Source organism: Solanum dulcamara, chromosome 9 (genome assembly GCF_947179165.1).
Source record: "Solanum dulcamara chromosome 9, daSolDulc1.2, whole genome shotgun sequence".
Lineage (NCBI taxonomy): Eukaryota > Viridiplantae > Streptophyta > Magnoliopsida > Solanales > Solanaceae > Solanum > Solanum dulcamara.
The window spans coordinates 192,052-213,470 of record NC_077245.1 but is presented as its reverse complement, the minus strand read 5'-3'; the positions used below and the strand labels follow the sequence as shown (position 1 = coordinate 213,470).

General features: G+C 35.8%; 4 protein-coding genes across 5 annotated transcripts; 3 read left to right on the top strand and 1 right to left on the bottom strand.

The window, feature by feature from the left end:
• The first annotated feature begins 2,728 nt into the window (after positions 1 to 2,728).
• On the top strand, positions 2,729 to 3,380 carry LOC129902866 (calvin cycle protein CP12-3, chloroplastic). The gene has a single exon (XM_055978300.1). It carries the CDS (start codon positions 2,886 to 2,888, stop codon positions 3,252 to 3,254), a length of 369 nt encoding a protein of 122 aa, XP_055834275.1. The 5' UTR covers positions 2,729 to 2,885; the 3' UTR covers positions 3,255 to 3,380.
• A 2,781-nt stretch (positions 3,381 to 6,161) lies between these two features.
• Positions 6,162 to 12,583, top strand: LOC129902863 (chlorophyll a-b binding protein 7, chloroplastic). The gene is made up of 6 exons (XM_055978297.1): positions 6,162 to 6,402; positions 6,468 to 6,634; positions 6,836 to 6,982; positions 7,582 to 7,714; positions 11,003 to 11,095; positions 11,912 to 12,583. The coding sequence occupies exons 1-6, from the start codon at positions 6,280 to 6,282 to the stop codon at positions 12,212 to 12,214; spliced, it is 966 nt and encodes a 321-aa protein (XP_055834272.1). The 5' UTR covers positions 6,162 to 6,279; the 3' UTR covers positions 12,215 to 12,583.
• Positions 12,584 to 12,680: 97 nt separating this feature from the next.
• LOC129902862 (uncharacterized) lies at positions 12,681 to 14,522 on the bottom strand. The gene is made up of 2 exons (XM_055978296.1): positions 13,481 to 14,522; positions 12,681 to 13,331 (listed from the first exon to the last, which is right to left on the bottom strand). The coding sequence occupies exons 1-2, from the start codon at positions 13,947 to 13,949 to the stop codon at positions 12,814 to 12,816; spliced, it is 987 nt and encodes a 328-aa protein (XP_055834271.1). The 5' UTR covers positions 13,950 to 14,522; the 3' UTR covers positions 12,681 to 12,813.
• Positions 13,505 to 20,220, top strand: LOC129902860 (galactan beta-1,4-galactosyltransferase GALS1). Of its 2 annotated transcripts, XM_055978294.1 has the most exons (4): positions 13,505 to 13,638; positions 13,742 to 13,872; positions 17,230 to 18,244; positions 19,477 to 20,220. In XM_055978294.1, the coding sequence occupies exons 3-4, from the start codon at positions 17,235 to 17,237 to the stop codon at positions 19,835 to 19,837; spliced, it is 1,371 nt and encodes a 456-aa protein (XP_055834269.1). In that variant the 5' UTR covers positions 13,505 to 13,638; positions 13,742 to 13,872; positions 17,230 to 17,234; the 3' UTR covers positions 19,838 to 20,220. The 2 variants fall into 2 exon arrangements, with proteins under 2 accessions (XP_055834269.1, XP_055834268.1); XM_055978293.1 differs by lacking the exons at positions 13,505 to 13,638; positions 13,742 to 13,872 and having other exon boundaries at positions 16,996 to 18,244.
• Positions 20,221 to 21,419: the final 1,199 nt, after the last annotated feature.

The following is a 21,419-nucleotide window of genomic DNA, read 5'->3' as shown; positions in this document are numbered from 1 at the left end:
GGGCCTTCTACGGCTCGTAAGGTTGGGTCGTAGAGCGACCCTTCAAGAAAAAAAATTGGAGTTTCCCTCAGGAGAGGTTCTACGACCTTCCAAGACAAGTCGTCCTTGAGGATACGGGTCGTAGAAATCCCTCGTAAGCTAAGTTCAGAGGCCAAGTTTCAAGGACCCCTCAAGGCCAAGTCTACGAACTTGCAGGACGGGTCGTAGAGGCTCAAACAGGTCGTAAAGACCACCCGTTATAAAACTTCAGAGATTTGAATTTTGCAGGTTTTTGGGACCTGCAGGACGAACCCAAAGAACGAGTCATTTCCTTGATGACGGGTCATAAACACGAGTCATTCCTAAACTTCAGATACTATGTTGTAGACTCTTTTTTCAGACCTGCAGAACGGATCGTTTGGACGACTCGTTGTTACGATGAGGACCCGTAGAAGGGTTCCATAAGGCCAATTTTCCAAATTTAATGAAGGACAATTGTATCTTTTTCAAAGTTCGGTTCAATGAACCTAGATACTTTTATAGCCAAGTTCAAAGTCCGTAGACACTCTTCTCTTCAAGACCCCTCCCCCCCTCCTATTCAATTCATTCTCTCAAAATTTCCAAGGCAAGAACTCACAAGGTTTCTCTCCAAATTCAGGCTAGGGTTTTCAATTTTTTCAAGGTTCTTCTTCAATTCCTAGTGAATTCAAGCAAAGTATGTGGTTTTCATCCATGGATCCTTTCACCCATGGAGCCCAAATATTTCCTCGACCTAGCATTTCAATTCAAAATAATGAAATTTTATGAGCTTTTACATGATGACTTTAAATGCATAAATTATAATATAATTGAAGTTTCTTTACATATATTGATGGATATTGACTCTTGATTTCATGAAGTTATGATATTATTAAAGTGCCTATATGAAGGCTTGAAGAGAGTTTTAAGACGTATATGGTGGATTTTTTTAAGAATGTGTATTTTATGCATTTCCATAACTTCATGCATGCAAGAATTCTTTAAAGGCATTGAAAGGTTTTTACGAAATCAACCCACCTAGTTTCTTATGATGAAGTAAAGTTCAAATGAAATTTGACTACAATAAATGTTATGAAGTAAATGCTTATGAATGGGAGTCTTTATGAAATGATTGATTGATGTAGGGCTTCTTAGCCAAAGTAAGGTTTCAATGTGAAAGGACATCTCGCATTGAATCAAATGAAAGGGTTTTAATGAGTTATTCCACCGATTGACGTTTTAATGTTAAAGTTATATAATGCTTATGCTATATTAATGTTTAAATGTTATTCCGTGGGACTTGATCGAGCACCGAATATAGCATGTAGATGGGGGCCCGACTGAAGGGGTCCTTAAGTAAAGTCTCATGTTGCATTAATTATGTACTACCATAGGGGCCTTTGTCGGCTATTTTAGGCTAGTGGATCCATAATTGGCCCTTAAAGTCAAAATTAAAGAAATGATTAAAGTTGACGGAGTTCTACCCGGCAAGTAGTCTCTCCGTGCCAACGTAGGGGATTATGTTGAATTCCATGTAATAGCTCGCATGGTTTTAAATGTTAGTTAATGTTGCTTTCCCACAAAATGAAGGTTTTAAGGATTCATATGATGACTTCTCATGCATGCATTCACTCATGCATATTGCCTATACATGACTCTCTCTTATGTTTTTCATTTTCATAGCATTCTCACATACTTAGTACATTCAAAGTACTAACACATACTTTTGCCTACATGATATCACCATGTAGGGATCGGCGTCGCTCCACACTCTCTTCCTCGTGGCTAGGTCGGCTTCGCTCCACACTCTCTTCCTCGTGGCTAGGTTAAGCGTTGAAAGCTACCATTTTGGGGAGCTCTCATGTTCCGGGAACGACACTCCTATCTTATCTAGCTTATGTTATGTTTAGACATTTAAATTAAGTTTGGTATTTTTGACTTAATCTTGAGGGTGAGTTAGGGACATGTCTTAAAATCGCCAAGTCTTAATGTAGAAGGTATTATTGGACATAGTAAAGGATGTTATGTTATTTTTGACTCTTATTAATGTGAAGACCCTTAGTCCCTATATCCCTTATGTTTTCGCTCGATTTGTTTATCATTACCAATGAAATGCTTAGTGAATGTTAAGAGGCTTAGGTGAGGTACCTCCGGATGTCTCATTCGATGTGTCACGTCTAGGTCTCAGGCTTGTATCGTGACAAATACTAAAGGAGTGATGAAATATTCACGAAATATGAAAATAAATATAGTTATTACTGATATTGATCATGTTCAATTTTATTAAAGATTAGTTCACTACAACTTATTCAATTTTACCTTTTTTTCAAACTAGAGTTCGATCAATATATATTATATTTTTTTAAACATAGCTTTGTGATACTGTATTATAATTTCGTTATAAATTTTTGTTTATTTGATAAAATTATATAAAAATTTGTGGCATTCAATAATTTTTATAACCAGTAGAATTTTTATATTTATAAAAAAATAATATAACTTAAAAATTCAAATATATATTCAAACAAAACTATAATTTTATCTCATACAATTTAATATCATAATTTCAAACCCGCTGAAAAGTGAAACAAAAAGATAGAAAACACCAAAGCTGGAAGAACAGTTCCCATGGGCCCCAAACTAAAGTGGGAACCTTATCGCCAAACACATAATACTCCACGGTGTCGTTTTATGTTAGTTGAGCAGTACTAAATGATGCTGTTTTCGTGCCCTGATGGTGATAGAGATATGACATTGTTGTTATAATTTCACAAGAAATCTGCACACTTTTTTTTTTTCCAGATAGATCCAGAAATCAACAAGGACACATCTTAAATTTGATATCAAAATCCTCAGCTCTCTTCACCAAAATTTCCAACTTAATTGTGATGGCGCTGAACTTGAAGCAGGCATCATTCCCAATTCATGTTCCTAGTGGATCGACGACGAGGAAAGGAGTGCAAAAGGTGATGATGAGTAGTGGATACAGCGGATCAGCAGGAGTACCCAAGTATAAGGGGACGCAGATGAGAGAGAAACATCTGACGGAAATGATAGAGAAGAAAGTGAAGGAAGCTAAGGAGGTGTGCGGGCAAGACGCCAGGTCGGACGAGTGCAAGGTGGCATGGGATGAGGTCGAAGAAGTAAGCCAGGCTAAGGCCCATCTGCGTATCAAGCTTCAGCACAACGAAGACCCCCTTGAACCCTACTGTCAAGATAACCCAGACACCGAGGAGTGCCGCACCTATGAACATTAATTAATTAATTACTTATTGGGGTTTTTTTTCATTCTTGTACTTGTACTTTGTCTACTCTATTTCCCCCAATCTCCTGTGCACGCTGCAACAATGTAATAAATGGAAAGTCCCATATTTCATTTGCCAGCACTAATTTAATTATATTATTACAAAACCCTCAATTTGGTCCTCTCTCTATTAACATAACATCCATCAGTTTTACCTCTTACTTTAGAATAATTTATATTTAATGTTTGTTATACTACTTCGAACAAATTTCCCATGGTTAGACTTTTGTTTACAGGGTTGTGTGGACAAATTATGAGTAAATTTAGCCATTTTTTGAAAGTATAGAAATGGCGAATTTATTTTTGTACGGTCTCTTCAACTTACCACCATTTCAGGTTCTCACAAATTGTGATATTATGCCTTCACTGCTCTATGAAGCATTAGGTAAGTGCATGTGGCATGTCCATATAAAGACGACCAAAGCAAGTAATTAACTTCAAGCCTCATTATAAAGCTCTGAAACCTTAAATAAGGGCTGATATTAGCAAAAGAAATAGGATATTAAAAATCAGGGCCAGTATTAGCAAAAGAAACAGGATCTTAAAAATTAGAGGTAAAAACATAAAACAAACTCGTTTTCAAGCTTATTTTACAGGGGCATATATTATCACCCTACTCGGAAAACCACCGTAAAACACTCTGCCAAACGATCCCTGAGGCCTGAGGCTGCTATTGGTAACATCACTTATAAACGATTTTTAAGTACAGTAGTAAAAATTGTTTTTTCAACGTAACAAAAAAATAGTTTTTATAATTTGGACTTAACGTAACTCAGAGTCCGTTTGAATTGGCTTATAAGCTTAACGTAACTCAGAGCCAGTTTGGATTGGTTTACAAGATGCTTATAAACTGTTTTAAGCTTTTTTGAGTATTTGGATGACCAACTTATAGTCATTTTCTGTTTAAAATAAGTCCCCAAAAAATAATTGGTTCTATTTGGTTTAGCTTATCTAAAGAAACTTATAAACTAAAAACAACTTATAAGCCAATTTATTTATTTTTAGCTTATAAGCTATTTTTAGCGTATACAATACTCCCTCTATTCCATATTAACAGAATTTTCAGAGATTTTTTCATTGTTCAAAATAGTTGAATTATTCAAAATTTAAGAAAAATGTTTGAAACTTTTTCCATGTTTACCCGTTCCATTAATGAAGTTTTGTAATTTTCTATGAGTTAAACTATACTACTTACAAAGTTATACTCCAATAAAGGACTCCTTGTATTTATGATTTCACATTTAATCTTCTTTATGAGGTTGATTAAACAAAAGGGTAATAGAGAAAAATATAGTTCAAATTTTCTCCTTGAATACTTTTCTTAATATGTATGCATTACCTTAAAAATTCAATTAATATGAAATAGAGGGAGTAGCTTACACGCGACTTAATATAAGTTAAGTCAAATAGCCCGGTGAAAAAATGAAATAAAAAAAATTATGATGTCAAAATCTTGCGCCCTTGTCTACTAATTGTGTTTGATACAATACTATATTCATTGTTTTGGGCAAGGGTGGCATGGTACGGTATTGAAAAGTTTGGTTTGGTAATTTCTATTTTACGGTTTTAAAAAATACTATATCATTACCATACCAAGTTAATTTGGTATGCTTCAGTATTTTAAAGTTCGATTTTGGTATTTTACGTTTACGATAAATCGGTTACCATAGTTTGGTCAATTTCAAGTCTTCAACTTATATACATCCGTATAATAAACAATGATGATTTTCGTTTTTCATGAAATGTCTTAATTATATCATATTAATACCTTATATATGTAAAAAAAAATATTCAAAATAAAGTATAAACAATTCTCTTTGTTAAACAATCACTCAAAAAGAACATTTAAATAAAGATAGAGTAATCAAAATTTCAACATCTAAATAATTAGTTACTATTTTATATATTTGCTAATATTATATAGTTACATATATATGAATTTTATGTAACTATATACTTCAATATGTTATTCGATATTTTGTTTATAAATATCAAATACCATACTAAATACCAAACTTGTTAAAAATGCATATCAAATATCATAAAACTCAAATCACGGCGTTAAAAAATTCTATTCCACCCCTAGTCATGGGCGGCTCTATGGCTTGGCTAATGAGGCCATTGCCTTAGGCTCCCAAAAATTTGGAGGCCCCAATTTATTTTAATTTTTTATTATTATTATTAAATTTATTATGTATCAGATAATGTATATAAATAAAATTGTTACAATATAATTTTTATTATTTATTTGAGGTTATATTGTATCAATAAGATCATAAATTATGATAATTTTTCTCTCTCATTAGTTAGTATATTCTTTTCACCCTTCAATTTTATTTTTTTCTATAGAAATTAAGTTATATATATTGATAATATAATGAATTTCTTTTTTCAATCTTCTTTGAAATTGCATCAACACAAAAGCATTCATGCATCATTCTCCTTTACGTTTAATTAAACATATTATATTAATTTTTTATAATTTATTTAAATATTCACTAATGAGTGTTACTTAATAGAATGAACTACAATTATCATTTAAACTGATCAAAAATTTGATCGAAGGTGTATATATTTTGACATTATCCATGTTCAAAACTTTAGCTATTAAGTTGTATACGCTTTTTTCTTTTTCTTATTTGTGATGGTAGTCAAATCAAAATTTTAATTTGAGTTTCGATCATCAAATTATAATCCACCACCTTATTCTTTGTGCTTTTCTTTCAAGTCTTTTTCTTTTTTGAAATTTCTTATTCTTTGTCTTAAAATCCATTTGTTTAGAAATTTTATAAAAACTTAAATACTCTTAATATGATTTTGCTTGTGCCACAAAATCCGTTGAGTCGGCCCTGCCCCTAGCTTTGGGCTTTGAGGCTGGGAAGGAACCACGTCAGGACGGATCTCATCAGTCACTTGGCGCAAATTAGTGAATATGAAGGAATGAAGAACAAAACGCAAAGGAGATTGTACAAGTCGTCATGACACTGCTTCAGCTTCCCCATCCATCGTCCTCCACTTTCATTGTCCCTAAACACCAAAGGTTATATGGCAATGCAAGTGTAGTCGATTCTTTTTCGCGTCACAGGGCTTCATGGCAAGAGGTGTGTTTTTGCTTCTCCTCGTTGCCATCAAATACCACTTAACTTAACTAACTAATTTTCTTCAGCTCGCCGGCGTTCTGGTATTCTCAGCAATTCCTTTCACCGCTGTCAAAGTTATAGCCAACAGTACCTTTGGCGAAACACTCCGTAAACGTTTGGAAGAGACAAAGAAGGTTGCAGTAGAGAATTCCGCAAAGTTCAAGGCACTTGCACAAATGGCAAGAAACGATAGGTAAATCATCTTATCCCTATCACGTGGTAAGCCATGCCCTTTGTTTTCTCTTCTCTGTAATGCATCCATGTACTTTCCACGACTGTGAAAATGTTAATCCATTCACAATTTTGCTAGATTTTACAGTAATGCATATTCACTTTTGTTTTCACAACTGCAGGAAATTCACTAATCTGTGAATATATTATCTATTCTTTGCAGTGTCTGGTATGGAGAAGATCGCCCCCGCTGGCTTGGTCCAATTTCTTATGAATATCCTACTTATCTTAACGGGGAGCTACCCGGGGACTATGGATTTGATATCTGCGGGTTGAGCAAGGATCCCGTGGCCCTTCAAAATTACTTTAAGTATGGATTAGATTTTGCTTTTATTAGCTGGTTCAAAATTTCCTTTGTTCTGAGTAGATAATGATGATATAGTATTTTCCCCAACAAATGCAACATCATATTCCATTTAATGATTTGTGACCTTTTATGATTTTTCAGCACATGTATCCTTTTAAAGACAACCTTAATTCCCATAAAAGAAATGAACAAAGTCAGTGCTTTCAATAACCGATTGAGAAATAATCACGAGAGTTAAGATTAGGTGATTGGTGACATTTCCATCCTCTTTTAGTTGGAATAAAAGGAGACATGTTTCTTGAGCATAAATGTAGCCAACAAAAGTTAGAAATTGGTATTTGAGGGGAGGGAGGCAAAGGGTTGCGAAATTCGTTCCTGGTCAGGATTTAGGGCCACACATAGACATGAAAGTTGCTCTACTGTGAGACATGTTGAGATTATGAACATTTTCCAGTGTGGATGTTCAGAGACTTATGGGGAGCTTTCGAAATTCTCAAAATAGCATCAAACGCACACTCATACAAACTATTTATTCAGAAACCACATAGAAGCTATGTCAAGTTCCATTCGAACTTATTTCAGTTGTCATGGTTACTTCACAGTTATGAAATATTGCATGGCCGTTGGGCTATGCTGGCTGCTCTTGGTGCTTTGATTCCAGAACTTTTAAACCTGACAGGACTTTTTCAGTTTGTGGAACCTGTTTGGTGGCGAGTGGGCTACTCAAAGCTTAAGGTTGGTATCTTTCATATATGTGCTGTTGCTTGACTTCCCTTAGCTATTGATATTACGAGTCCGAAAACTCCCATGCTTGTACATGATCACCTTTCTCCTACTGTCTGCTAACATTTGCCTAAATGTGATGCAAAGTATCATTCTAGTAGTTGTAACATTTTTACACAATTTTCATCCATGAAACAATTGTTAGATTCTTTACTTGTCTTTTCTCCAAAATTTCTAAGCTTTCCTTCTATTTGATGCACCGAGATGGTCCAAGCCAAAGTTCTCTTAACAAGCTTGAGGCCACTTGTCTCTACTTATCATGCACCTTTTATTTTGACTGCTGAAAGGATAAACCATTTTTTTATGCTGGGGCTTATAGTTAGTTATGGTGGTCTTTTTCACTAAACACATTGATTTAGTTGATAGCTTGGAATTTGTAGCTCAATTAGCAGCTACTACTGACTTCTTCACGGAACTCATATCTATAATGCAAATAATCTTTGAAGGATTTGTTCAAGTAGAGCAGAACAGATATAGGGGATTCATATGACCAACCCCGACTAATTTAGGATTGCGGCTTAGTAGTTGATTTATCCTTTGAAGGAAATGAGGCTCTTTAATTTCTTGAAATATTTTTTATTTTATTATCCTCCTAAAAAGCTCCCACCTTTTTTGCCCCCTTGGTGACTCGAACCCAACCTTAGGGTTGGAGGTGGAGGGTGCTTACCACGTGAGCAATCCCCTCTTGCTTGAAATATTTATCTGATGCAGAGAGGGTTCTGATACTTAGGAGGGGCAATGTCTGGATTCAATAAACATAATGAAGGGAGGAGGCTTGAAAACCTGCTTAATGTGAGTAAGGCTTCATTTGTTTTCATTAAGATTTAGACTTCTGAATCTGAATGCACATATGAATGTTTAAGATGTTGTCTCTAGATCTGAACACTGAATGAGTAAGACTATTTGATTTTCAATATCTGAATGTAAATAATCTATTCATATGTACATAATAAATATACAATTTAAATAAAAATTAATTAAATATTAAAAAAGAACTGATAAAATAAAATCATTTTTTGATTAAAAAAATGGAGCACTTTTACTTGCTAGTGATGGTGGAGATAGTTTGTAGTGGTGATGGTAATAGTTGTTGTTAGTGGCTAGTAGTGATGGTGGAGGTGGTTGGTGTTGTGATGACTAGTTGTTGTTAGTGGCTAGTAATGATGGTGGTGATAGTTGTGACGGTGGAGTTGGTTGGTGTTGTTATGACTATCATAATGGTGGCGATTGGTTGTGGTGTTGGTGGTGTAATGATGAAGTTGGTTGATGTTAGTTGTTGGCCTTGTTGATAGTGGTGACTGAATAATGTGTGCTAGTTGTTGATGTTTTTGTGGTAATTGGCGGCAGTGATAGGTATGATGATGGAGATAGTTGGTAGTAGAGATTGACCACAGTAGTGGTAGTGGCTGATAGTAGTAGTGGAGGTGGCGGTGGTGACCAAAGAATGTATGGTGGGAATTGACGGTGGTGCTAGTTGTGATGGCAGAGTTTGTTCGTAGTAGGAATTCACTGTAGGTGATAGTGGTGGATAGTTGTGGTGGAGGTGGCGGCGGTTATAGATACGGAGGTGGTGGCGATAATGGATATACTCATATTTATTTAAGAGGTAAGTGTAGTAGCCGCTGATAGTAGTAGTTAGCATTGGTGGTGATTGCGATGATAGAGGTCGTCGGTGGTAGATGACGCTAATGGTGGCTGACAATGGTGGTAGTGGTGATAGATGTGGTTAGAGGTAATGGCTGATGATTGTGAATATTATTTACACAAGAATACCACTGAATGATATTAAGACTATGCTCCAGATCTTAATGATTAAGACCTTTTCAGACCCATTTGGAGCTTAAATCTTAACGAAAACAAATGCACTTAATGGTCTAATGTTTGAACCATTCTGACCTTCAATAAGTGCAAACAAATGAGGCCTAAGATGGAAAAGAAGCAGTTGACAAAAAGATGAAGTAGCTGCAGCAGTTGCGAGAATACTAGGGAGGAGAAAGGAAGAAATCTAGGAGATTATTAGGAGATCAGAAAAGGATAGAGAAGCAAGGAAATGAAAGATGTGGAGGAGGAGAACAACATAAGGTTGGTGATATATGTAGAAGTATAAGTGGCTGTCAGCAGAAGAGTGAAACTAAAAGGGGGAAGGAGAGGAAAAGGTAAAGGAGAGAGATGAGAAGTCAAATATGGGCGTGGAAAGTAATGGAAGATACTTGGCAATGTGCAGAAGTGTAAAAATAGCAAAAGGAATAGAAAGAAGAGGATGCTTGAGATAGAAAGAAGAGGAATTTAGAAAGATTTGAGCTAGTTAGAAATAAACAACAAGGAGGAACAGATAAGAAGCAGTAGTTGAAAGAACAATTGGAAGGGTGCCTGAAGTAGAGAAGAGGATGAAAGGAAGAAGAATTTGACTAGCAGCCAGGGAAATGGAAGAACAGGAGAGTAGGAGAGAAGAGTCTGGAGGAAAGAATGTAGAGTACAAAAAACAAAAAAGTGCAGAGAGATAACAAAGGGGACTTTCTATATCACAAAAGTAGTGAAACTCTACTTGGGTTTTCCATTGTAAAAATGCTATAAGAAATAAGTAGATTGTGGTTGTGTCTATACTTGTATGAGGTGTGACATACTTGGACCAATCTCACCTCTCCAGTTATCTACTCATCGGAACCTTGTCTGTCGACCCAAACAACTCATGTCGAATGTGCAAGTAGGTGAGAATTTGGATGACTTGATAATGCTACAAGATAATAACTATAGTAACGTACTCCAAAAGTAACTTAATATCTTCCAACTATTTCTACGAAATGGATTTGTTTTATGATGAGACAAACATCCACTAGAATACTATTTCTTGGCAAAGTTATTATCCAACGCTTCCTTGTTCTGTGTAAATCCTACCTTCCCCAGACTTCACTTGTGGGATTACACTGGGTTTGTTGTTGTTGCTTTCTTGTTCTCAGGTTTCCGAGTAAACATGATTTGGATTGATTTCACAAAATTTGTCATACAAAATTTCAATTAAATTCTGCTCTGATTTTCTTATGAAATTTCATTCTCTGAATCAAGTGTTTAACATGCAAGTATTCCTTTCAATAATTAATTTGTATTACCCACCTTTTTCATATTCTTATCAGAATGTTGTTCCATTAGATTATTGAACTTCTAATGACCTTATGAATTCAGTAACCAGCGCTTATTGCAGGTGTCTTTTTCTCTTATTTATTTCTCTCAATTTTTTTCCAGGGAGATACACTTGACTATTTAGGGATCCCTGGACTCCATTTAGCTGGAAGTCAAGGAGTCATTGTCATAGCCATTTGCCAAGCCCTTTTGATGGTGAGTGTAAACACTTGCTCTATGTGTATCCTTCCAGTAATTATTTCAATGCCTAATGTGTTGGTGTGAAAAATACTTTCTGGTTATTTGAATTCTTCTTGTAAAATGTGCATTTTATCTCTTGCAATGCACTCGTTGTGTGAAAAGGTAGGTATTTTGCAGTCATGGAGATGGTTGCGAGTACAGTGAATCTATGAGCTGAAGGTAATGCTTTTAGCTCAAGATAAAGTTCTCCAAGATTAAGATAGCGACTCTATAGATCAATCTCTTTCTAGAAAAGAAGTACAATGTAGCTTTGTGTTCAAATGCACCCATACAGCTGATGCTTGATTGGTTGGATATGATTAATAGATAGCTGCTTCCTTCTGCCATTTTTGTCATAATAATTTAACTGTGCCGGTCGATCAATGCATTTGAGAGATGATTTTGTAGAAAAACTTTTAATGGTCCATTGGGATAAAGTGCAAATGTTGGTCTTAAGTTCGAATTAAATGTCTGTTTTTGCATTCAAGGGACAGTTTGCTACTTATTCTACTTAAAAGCCTAGTGCCTAATGACATATTGAATGCTTGCCTGTGTGCTATAGCTTGTGAACATGTTGAAACAATTCTCATGGAGATAATCCCATGCCTAGAGAAGAAATTGGACAGTAAATTCTGTAACTGTAATATGTAATCGACCATTTCTAAACAAAAGAAACCACCATCTAGTTGGAACTTGACTTAGGAAATGGCTGTTTGCACATGAACAATGAGGGTTTGACTTGATTTCTTCTTTCTTGCAATTAACTGTTCTTTTATACTTTTCTGTGCATAGGTTGGACCAGAATATGCAAGGTACTGTGGGATTGAGGCTTTGGAACCGTTAGGAATTTACTTGCCTGGTGACATCAATTATCCTGGAGGTGTTCTTTTTGATCCACTGAATCTCTCTAAAGATCCAATGGCTTTTGAAGAGCTAAAGGTGAAAGAAATAAAAAATGGGCGCCTTGCTATGGTTTCCTGGTTAGGCTTTTATGTCCAAGCGGCTATTACAGGTAAAGGCCCTGTGCAAAACCTTCTGGAGCATATCTCAGATCCATTCCACAATAACTTGCTCTCCATTCTAAAGTCTCTGTAAGAGAATTCTCTTACCCAATTAAGCCTATGGTCATGCATCATCCCAGGTATAATTGTTCTGTCTTCTTTATATTTTAAGGCTGTAATATGTGAGCTCCAAATGTTACCTTCTCAAAAAAAATAACATGAGAGCTCCTAATTTATCTGAAAGCTCTTCTGGAAATACTGTCATACCTAGAAAAGGTGAAGACATGTTGTGCCCAGAAGAGTATTCGAGGTTGTCCATAGTAAGGGCAATTAACCTTATATGGTCTTGTTTATAATGGGATGTAGAAAGACTAATGTTCTTGTGTAAACTTCTGTATATGATGGGATGTAAAGGATAGGGAAGCAAACATGTTACTTCTTGTTATTCATTATGTGACTTGTATCCTTTTTTGTAATATCCAGAAATTTTTTCATTCTGCATCATAAAAGCTTCAGCAAGTTATCTTATTAAACAATTTAACAAAGAAATTGTCATGTCCTTTAAGAATAATAATAAGGAATAATTAATTAGCATTTTGTTTCACTTTGTCGAGAGTGAAAGAAAATGGAGGGGAAGGGGTTTGGAAATATTAATTGGGAGGGGATGGTGCTCCCTGTGCATTGAAGTTTGCTTCATCCAATTCTTCTTCTGTTACTGCTTCTTCTTCCTCTCCCAATATTCTGAACCAGAACCTCTCCGACCCCTTCTCCAAATCCTTCAATAAGACCGCCAATAAATTCAATAACAACCTGAGAAGCGAGACGAGCTGCAGTCCCAAGCATATTGGGCTTTTCAGGAGGCTTGATTCCATATTCTTGGAGGCCATTGATCATGGACTTGGCACACAGTGCATGAAGATAGTAGTCACAGCCTGTGCAGCTGTACACTCGACCTGATGACCTTTTCTTCTTGCACTCACCACATACCATTCCTGATTGATCATTACCACCACCAGCGCCACCTGGCAAAGTGTTTCCTGGGGGTAAGACTTTTAGTAGGTGCGGATGATTGGGAAATTTAATCTCGGTGGAAAGCATGGCACAACAAGGATGCATCTGGAAATTACAGGAGTTGACTCTGCATCTAAATGTGAATCCTTTGGTGGACTTGCAGCAGACATCACACCTTGGCCACGCTATTCCAGCTTTAACTGATTTGTTTAGGAAAAGAACATGTGAAAATTTTGAGATGGGAAAAACATACCACAGCACTTATGCCAGACAACATATGTATGCATTTAAGCTTTTAGAAGCATATATCTTGCCAAGAAATGTACCACTGTGTAGGAAACATGTGTACCTTGTTTAGGTTTAGCATGGAAGACGAGTTGGTGCTGGCCATGGAAAGGATGAGCCTTAAGAGAAGGTGGAGATAAGGCACAGAAGTGATGAAGCTGAAAATCACAATCTTGGCATGCATACCTACGGCCAATGCCAAACTCCTTGCAACCTGAACAGGTAAATAGTTCTGAGAGAGTAATCTCTGCAAGCGGGTGCTTTGAGTGAGTATGATGAACAATTGTTCCATTATGATTAGCATGATACCCAGTGTGATCATCAGGTGGCTGGGGTGATGTTGGGAACTCTATGTAGGTTGGAGTGGGAGATGGCTGGTTACCACCCTTGGTCTTTGCAGCTGAGGAATGAGCAGAGACAGCTGAGAGTGGAGCTTGTGCCAACGAGAACGAAGAGGTATTATTCAATCTTTTCATTGCTACCATAGATGTCCCTGATGTCCTCGGGGGTTTTATACTGGTGCTGTTCATCATGTTTTAGTTTGGTTCCAAAAGAGAAATTCTGAAGAACCTTAATGAGTTGAGTGTGAGCTAGCTCATATATTTATGCTTGCTTGGGATGCCTGTGTACAGAGAATTTAATCTAAATTATCACGGAAACAGTAGGTTGATTGATAACGTAAAAATAATCTAATTCCAACGAATCTTTTAAATGAATAGATATAGATGAATTATAAAGTTGATACAACTAATTTGGAATTGAGGCATAATTATTGATTGATTTATCAAGTGAAACCAAAACGAAGCAATTGTATTTGCTTGATAAAGTCAAAGATTAGCTTTTAAGGATTTCTTTGATAGTGGACAAGTTTGATTTTTGAGGGAGAATGAGGCCCCTCTCCTTGGTACCTTTTATTCTCTGCAACAAGAAGGAGCAATTTTTTCCAACCAAGTCTGTCTTCTTTTTTCCCCTTTCTCTCTTTTTTACTACACCCCAGTAGACAATAAAAGCCATGGAACGAATCAAAATCACTTTCTGGGAAGATACTTATTCTGGTATAAAGTAGAGGCGTAGAAAATGTTAACAAGGCCACAATCTTATTTTTCTTCTAGGAAATTGCTTAAAAGAGTTTGCCACATTCAACCCACTCAGGATGTCACCCAATGGTTAATGAAGTGGGTTAAGTATTCTGAGGTATCAAAATTAAATTCTAGCAGAGACAATGTTACCCATCTGTTCTAGTTTTGATGAATAGAGTTACATGGTATCTGTTGTTGCTGATAGGAGGTGACGTATATGCCGTCGAAGTGTCCGCAAGCTGGTTCGGACTCCATGGTTATAAAAATAAAAAAAAGAACGTTGCCACATTCAGTAAGTGGCTTCGTTTAGATTGTAAATTAAAGATGAAGATCTTTATCCTATTCCAATTTGCATAAAAGCTAAACACTATTACTGTAGATGGTAGATTTTGAGGGTTCCCCTTCTGTGCTGTCGAATCTATAATTCTGTATTTTTTTTTTTTTTTTTTATTTTTTTTTTTTATGGGAACAGACCCTACACGAGGCTCCCACCTCTCGTGCACAGTCAGGGGTTAAGCAACACCCCCAAGCCTTAACATAAATAATCAAAGTAAAAATACAAGGAGGGGGACATAAACCTTACCTCCGATCCTATGGTGGTTCATAAGTCGGCTAACCTATTAAAGGTCGGCTAACTCATCCCCGATACAGAGAAGATACTAACTATAACTAGAAAGCATTAAACCTGTGAGAGGACTCCTCCCGGTACAATTCAACTATGAAAGCATAAATGAGGGAGACTCTCCCCTTCCATGAGAAAAAAGAAAAGAAAAGTACACTAGTCCTATTCCAACTATGCTACGTACCAGACATAGCTACATTGAAGAAGAACAAGTATACGAAACTTCTATCTCGCATGGGATGGGAAAATTCTTTTCATCTTTGCTCTTTTTAGTCTTGTCGTACCAAGTAAATCCAGATGAAATATGCCATTGCATCAGTATCATGATTATCTATAATTCTGTATGATTAATGATTTACTGTAGTTGGTTGGACTTTGTGTTCCTTATGATACCCAATTATTGCTAATTCCAATTGTGGGATATTTTTAACTCCTATAGCATATCCGTCCATTTACTTCATTTTCCCTTTTAGTTATTGTTACTATTTGATATGAAGTTAATAAATGACATTTAACTAGGTCATATATATCTGCACAACATTACTGTAAGGATCAGGAACTTGAATATTGATCTTGTGCTTTTTTCCGTTGTTGAGTGTTGATTGTCATGTCTCCTTCCCACTTTGGTTACGTATTAACGTAATAAAAAGTACTATTTTCATTCTCAAATATGTGATCTCTATTTCTCGTTAATGCCCTGTTTTGACGTGACACTAATTTAGTACCAAGTCTAAAATATTAATTAATTCTTTTAATTGTACTAGTGGTAGAAGAAGAAAATATTAAAATTGTTCTTAAAAAACTAGTTTGACAAAGAAAACATCATATTTTAAATGTTTTAAACTAGAGTTTGGGGTCAATCCATAATTTCTCTCTTTTCCCCTGGATTAGGCAAACAAGAAATTTTCCTCCGTAATAAGTAAAACGCATCATTTGCTCCCTAACCTCAACTTGTGGTCAATCACAATCCTATTTAAATTTAGGAGGTCATCACACTCCAGAATGCTCCGAGCAGATTTTTTTTTTTTTTTTTTTTTTTGCAGAATTATAGTGCTCAATTTATAAAAATCCTGTTTTGTTTTAGAATGTAATAAAACATGGTAAGAAACAAAGGTACCTTTTATATTTTCTTGATAGAAAATAATAAAACCCAAACACGATATCCAAAATAGAGGGAGTAGAGGAAGATAACCTATTTGAAGTAGTGATTGAAAATTGACTCAATAACATAGATTAATTACTTTAGAATCACGCTACTGTATTTAAGAGCTGGTAGTGATACTATATAACAGTGGAAAGAGAAAGAAGCAAGAATGAAGAGAAGCATGTGAATAATCACATTTGAAATAATTGCGGTAAATATTTACAGATTTTGTTTATATAAACATAAAACAATTCAATCTTAACGAGGATTAAAATAAAAATATATAGTTACAATAGTTAAGCAATGATTGAAGTAAAAAGATGTATGACTTGGCAATTGGCATTTTATTGATTGAATTGGTGTTTTTACTTGCGTTGGTAAAAGATGATGATGGCAATATTGGTAATAAAGAAAAGATCCAAGTGCGTTGTTGTAGAAGGAGAAATTTGATTGCATTGACGACAACTCAGAGTGTCACTTAACAGCTTGTCTGGATGGTGATATGGTATGGTTGATTAAAAAGAGAATCATGTTTATTTTGATTGTTTCTTTAATTATATGGTATGATATGGTTTGGTTTCATGGTTTTGTAATCATGAAAATTCTCATTTTTTGAAATCACTCATTTGGTGGTATTCCATTGTTTATTATTTTTTTTCAATTATATCCTTATTTAATTTTAAATCATTCTAATTTATCCTTAATTAAGTGCATTTTCGTAAATGTATCAGTTACTATAGTACCATATAGTCAAATTAAACAACAAAATTATCATTAAACAATAGCAAATCATACAATTTATTCAAACATAATATTCCTATCATACAACACCGTATATTATGAAATCATCAAAACTGTTCAAACAGAGGGTAAAATGTCGGTCCATAGACGACTCTTGTCTTGTCTCTTCACTCTATTTTCAGTTTCCCCAATGGCTAAAAACCCAACTAATACAACACTTTCCCCAGGAAAAATGTTCGACACCAGGCCATTGGTGGCCACATTGCTCGCTTTCACCCTTGTCATGCTCATCTGGAATCTCCAACCTTACTACGATACCATCCTTAATTCCCCTGCATCTCCCAGTCCCACTTCGTCTAAACTCTCCATTACCGACCCTAACAAACGAACCTTCCATACCTACGGCAATGCCGCCTCTCTCTTCGTTCAGATGGGAGCCTATCGCGGCGGTCCCACTACTTTCTCCATCGTGGGTCTAGCTTCCAAGCCCCTTCACGTCTTTGGCCGCCCCAGGTATAAATGCAAGTGGATCAATGGCAATGACAATGCCAACTCCTCTAAGAACCTCAAGGCCAAGGCCTATAAGATCCTCCCCGACTGGGGCTACGGCCGTGTTTACACTGTGGTTGTTGTCAACTGCACATTTGCTGTGAATCCTAACGTTGATAATAAGGGAGGGAAGCTCATTCTCTATGCTTACTACGGTGAGTCACCCAAGAGATACGAGAAAATCACAGCATTGGAGGAAGCACCGGGGTCTTACAACGAGTCCAAGTTCAATCCGCCATATCCGTATGAGTATCTGTATTGCGGTTCCTCCTTGTATGGGAATTTGAGTGCCTCTAGGATGAGGGAGTGGATGGCCTATCACGCCTGGTTTTTCGGGCCCAGCTCCCATTTCGTGTTGTACGACGCCAGCGGGGTTTCGCCGGAGGTAAGGGCGGTGCTGGAGCCGTGGGTACGGGCTGGTAGGGTCACGCTTCAGGACATAAGGGATCAGTCCGAGTTCGATGGCTACTATTACAACCAGTTTTTGGTGGTGAATGATTGCCTCCATCGCTACCGACACGCTGCCAATTGGACCTTCTACTTTGATGTGGACGAGTACATCTATCTTCCTGATGGAAACACTACACTACAATCTGTATTAAGAGAATTCTCTAACAATACTCAGTTTACCATTGAGCAAAATGCCATGTCCAGTATACTCTGCTTGAACGATTCCTCTCAGGACTATTCCAGGTACTCTCCAACTTCTCCTTAGTTTCTCTCTTCTGTAGATAGTCTTCATAACTGAGCTGATTAATAGTCTGCCTCATTTTCACTTATATGCATTTAGTCATTAGTCTTCTTGCTATACGCGACATTAATTGCTTCCAATTTTCTCTCTTACGCAACTAGAAGACATTTTGTAAGAGCATTTATCTATTAGAGCTAATCAGGAGTTATTAGTAATTGATACTTGAGAGCCATTTTTCTGCTTCATTAGCATCACTAAATTTAGGGGTTGCTGATCTAAGTTTCATACCATCAATGCCCGTTCAGTTTGAATTTGAGCTTTTCTTTAACATAATACTATTCTTATGTCAGATTTTAACGTAACGTACATAAATATGATTTAAAAAAAAAATGTAAGGGTACAACTTTTTTCAACAATGACTTTTACTTTAATTTAAAAATTAGAATACTAACAAAATTATGCTAATGAAAAAAATAAAGTTAGAATTAAAAAAAGTAGCAATAAAAACTAACTTAAAATGAAAAAAAATAAAAATAGAAATAAAAGGAAGAAATTAAAAAATAATCAGCTTGTAATTACAATTCACAACTTCTCCTGAGAATTATAGAGTGTAACTATCCCCTGCCAATTACACTAAATTACCTATTGATCAAGTAATTACATAGTCAACCAAACATGTCAGACAATATAATTACACCAAATCCAATTACCAGCTTGACTTTCCAAACAGATACTAAATTTTTAGTGCATTTTGTGTTTGCATTTACAAAGAATGCAGTCAAAGATGCCCTAGCATTGTTCACGTAGACACTCTAGTATAGGTAAGACATGTTAATGAAAGAAGAGCCGAGTTTTGCACTCTATTATTTTATTTTGTCAAAGTTTTTAGGACCAACAAGAGATGGATGTAATGTTTGCGTAGATCCTATCCTCCCCAACTCCACTTGTGGGAATTACACTGGATATGTTATTGTGAAGTTTTTAACCTTCTTCGGTGGAAAATTATACTATTTATGTGTTAAAATTAATTTTTTATGTATATATAGTAGATGTCAAACCCATTCGGCAAGTTCATGTGTTACTTTTTCAAATTTTGAACCCATGGCTCCGCGACCATCAAATAAGCAATGAAATTTAAAATCTTTTTGCAGTTGTGCGCTCTTCCTTTCATACTCCATTTGTTAACTCTGGGTTGGTTTTTCTTTCCTTTACTCACTTATGGTGGTTGTTACAGGCAGTGGGGTTTTGAGAAGTTACTATTCAGGGACTCGAGAAGTAAGATTAGGAGAGATCGGAAATATGCCATACAAGCAAAAAATGCGTATGCAACAGGGGTACACATGTCGGAAAATGTAGTAGGAGGGACATTGCACCAGACAGAAACCAAGATCCGCTACTATCATTATCACAACTCCATCACGGTACAGGAGGAACTCTGTCGTGAGTTTTTACCCATATCCGCTAAGCATAACATAACCTGGTTCGATAAGCTACCATATGAATACGATGACAACATGAAGAAACTCACCCAAACCATCAAGGATTTTGAGCGAAATACTATTAACGCAGCTCCTGAGCATACCAACAACTCATAGGATCAGTACATCATATTTAGTTATACATTTCACCCTAACATTGATTTATTAAATCATTCTACCCGATTATATAGAATTTTACTCACCTAAATGAAGAGAAGGAATAACGTAACCTTGAATTGGTGAAAAAAGTGGTAGTGTAGTAGAGCTCATGTTTTCCTCTTTAATTTGTAGTGTGCCCTACTCTTAATTCTTGGCAACTCCTGTGGGGCTCACCACTCTTTACTTCTGCTGGCTCTATTTAGTTAATATCAAATCATTCAATTGCCAAATAAGGGAGAGAGAGATGAGGGTCCCCACCAGGATTTGTCTGTAAATGGTAATTGTTAGTACATTTTCTTACGTATATGACTAATCACTTCTTCCTTTTTCATTTTCATTCCAATCCCTGCTTTTCATTTGTTATTCTAGGGATTGTTTAAACTAAAACATTTTTTAAGAATAAACCTAAATGCCATTTCTATAGAATTAAAGAAAACCCGATGTAAAAGTAGTTCTTACCAGTTGGTCTTTTGTCTGTTAGCAATTAAGGTAGTGTTATTTCTGTTGATGTGGATATGAATTTATTGCAACATTAACAATGTACAACTGCTAGCCAACGGTGCGATCTGCTCGTTCTTAATATAATATACTAGTAATAATTATATGGTCCCAACAAATGATGAAGGCGCACATGTCTTTTCTCTTGAATTTTGCATAATTAGTTCTCCATTGCTTCCACTTAAAATGATATTGTTATTTAATTGTATTCGAAATTCGTTTTAATAATGGTTAGTGATGTGATTCAAATCTTAGGATATGTGAACATGTTATATAAAATCTTAAGTTGTTAGAGAAAGTAAATTTTTATTTTATTGTTTAATTGTATTCTCAATATTATTAGTATTATTTTATCTCCTCCAATAGATGAGTCGGGGTATATAATAGGGATTCTTACCCATAGCAAGTTGGGCGAATTATTGAGGGACGTGAGCTTTGCCATAGTGACCCATGAGAGGGGGTCAGGTTCACAAAAGCAAGAAAGATTATAACCAATACTCAGTGTTTTAATTAGTAAGAAGCAGATAATAAAGCAGAATTTCCATGATTGATAAAAGACGACAACATATGCAGTCTAAACCATCAAAAAATGATGGGATAATATAAGATGCTGGTAAGTGAAAGAGAACAAAGCCCATTCTATTTACTTAAAGCCCAAAAGGGGTTTGGATTGGATCCACTGTTGTGTTGGACATCTTCTGCTGCCCAACTATTCAAACACATATGCTGAATGGTTCAAATGATTTATCCATTTTTGGTGGTTGGAAGAAAAAACAAATCCTAAACTATTCACTCAAGTCTGAACCAATTTTTTTTTTAAATATTTTAACATTGGTTGACACATTAATTGATGTTGGATTGCAAATATCATTCATTTTACTATTCTTAGAATATATGAAAGCAGCTGGGATGGAGTTAAAAGACTTAAAAGAGGGGGCCGAGATAGATACTGTAACTTTTTGAAAAAATAGTTTGTTGAGTCGTAGGAATGTAGATTAAAGAAGGTCAACAGAAAACACTTCTTCTCTGTTTTTAGCAACAA

What these genes read in the sequence shown, in the direction of transcription:
- LOC129902862 (XM_055978296.1), bottom strand. Translation starts at nt 13,949, where the DNA reads ATGATGAACAGCACCAGTATAAAACCCCCGAGGACATCAGGGACATCT. An exon ending in CCATGCTAAACCTAAACAAG is followed by an intron (nt 13,332 to 13,480) that starts GTACACATGTTT and finishes TAAACAAATCAG; the next exon opens with TTAAAGCTGGAATAGCGTGG.
- LOC129902863 (XM_055978297.1), top strand. Translation starts at nt 6,280, where the DNA reads ATGACACTGCTTCAGCTTCCCCATCCATCGTCCTCCACTTTCATTGTC. An exon ending in CAAATGGCAAGAAACGATAG is followed by an intron (nt 6,635 to 6,835) that starts GTAAATCATCTT and finishes TATTCTTTGCAG; the next exon opens with TGTCTGGTATGGAGAAGATC. An exon ending in TGGGCTACTCAAAGCTTAAG is followed by an intron (nt 7,715 to 11,002) that starts GTTGGTATCTTT and finishes ATTTTTTTCCAG; the next exon opens with GGAGATACACTTGACTATTT.
- LOC129902866 (XM_055978300.1), top strand. Translation starts at nt 2,886, where the DNA reads ATGGCGCTGAACTTGAAGCAGGCATCATTCCCAATTCATGTTCCTAGT.
- LOC129902860 (XM_055978293.1), top strand. Translation starts at nt 17,136, where the DNA reads ATGTCGGTCCATAGACGACTCTTGTCTTGTCTCTTCACTCTATTTTCA. An exon ending in TCCTCTCAGGACTATTCCAG is followed by an intron (nt 18,245 to 19,476) that starts GTACTCTCCAAC and finishes TGGTTGTTACAG; the next exon opens with GCAGTGGGGTTTTGAGAAGT.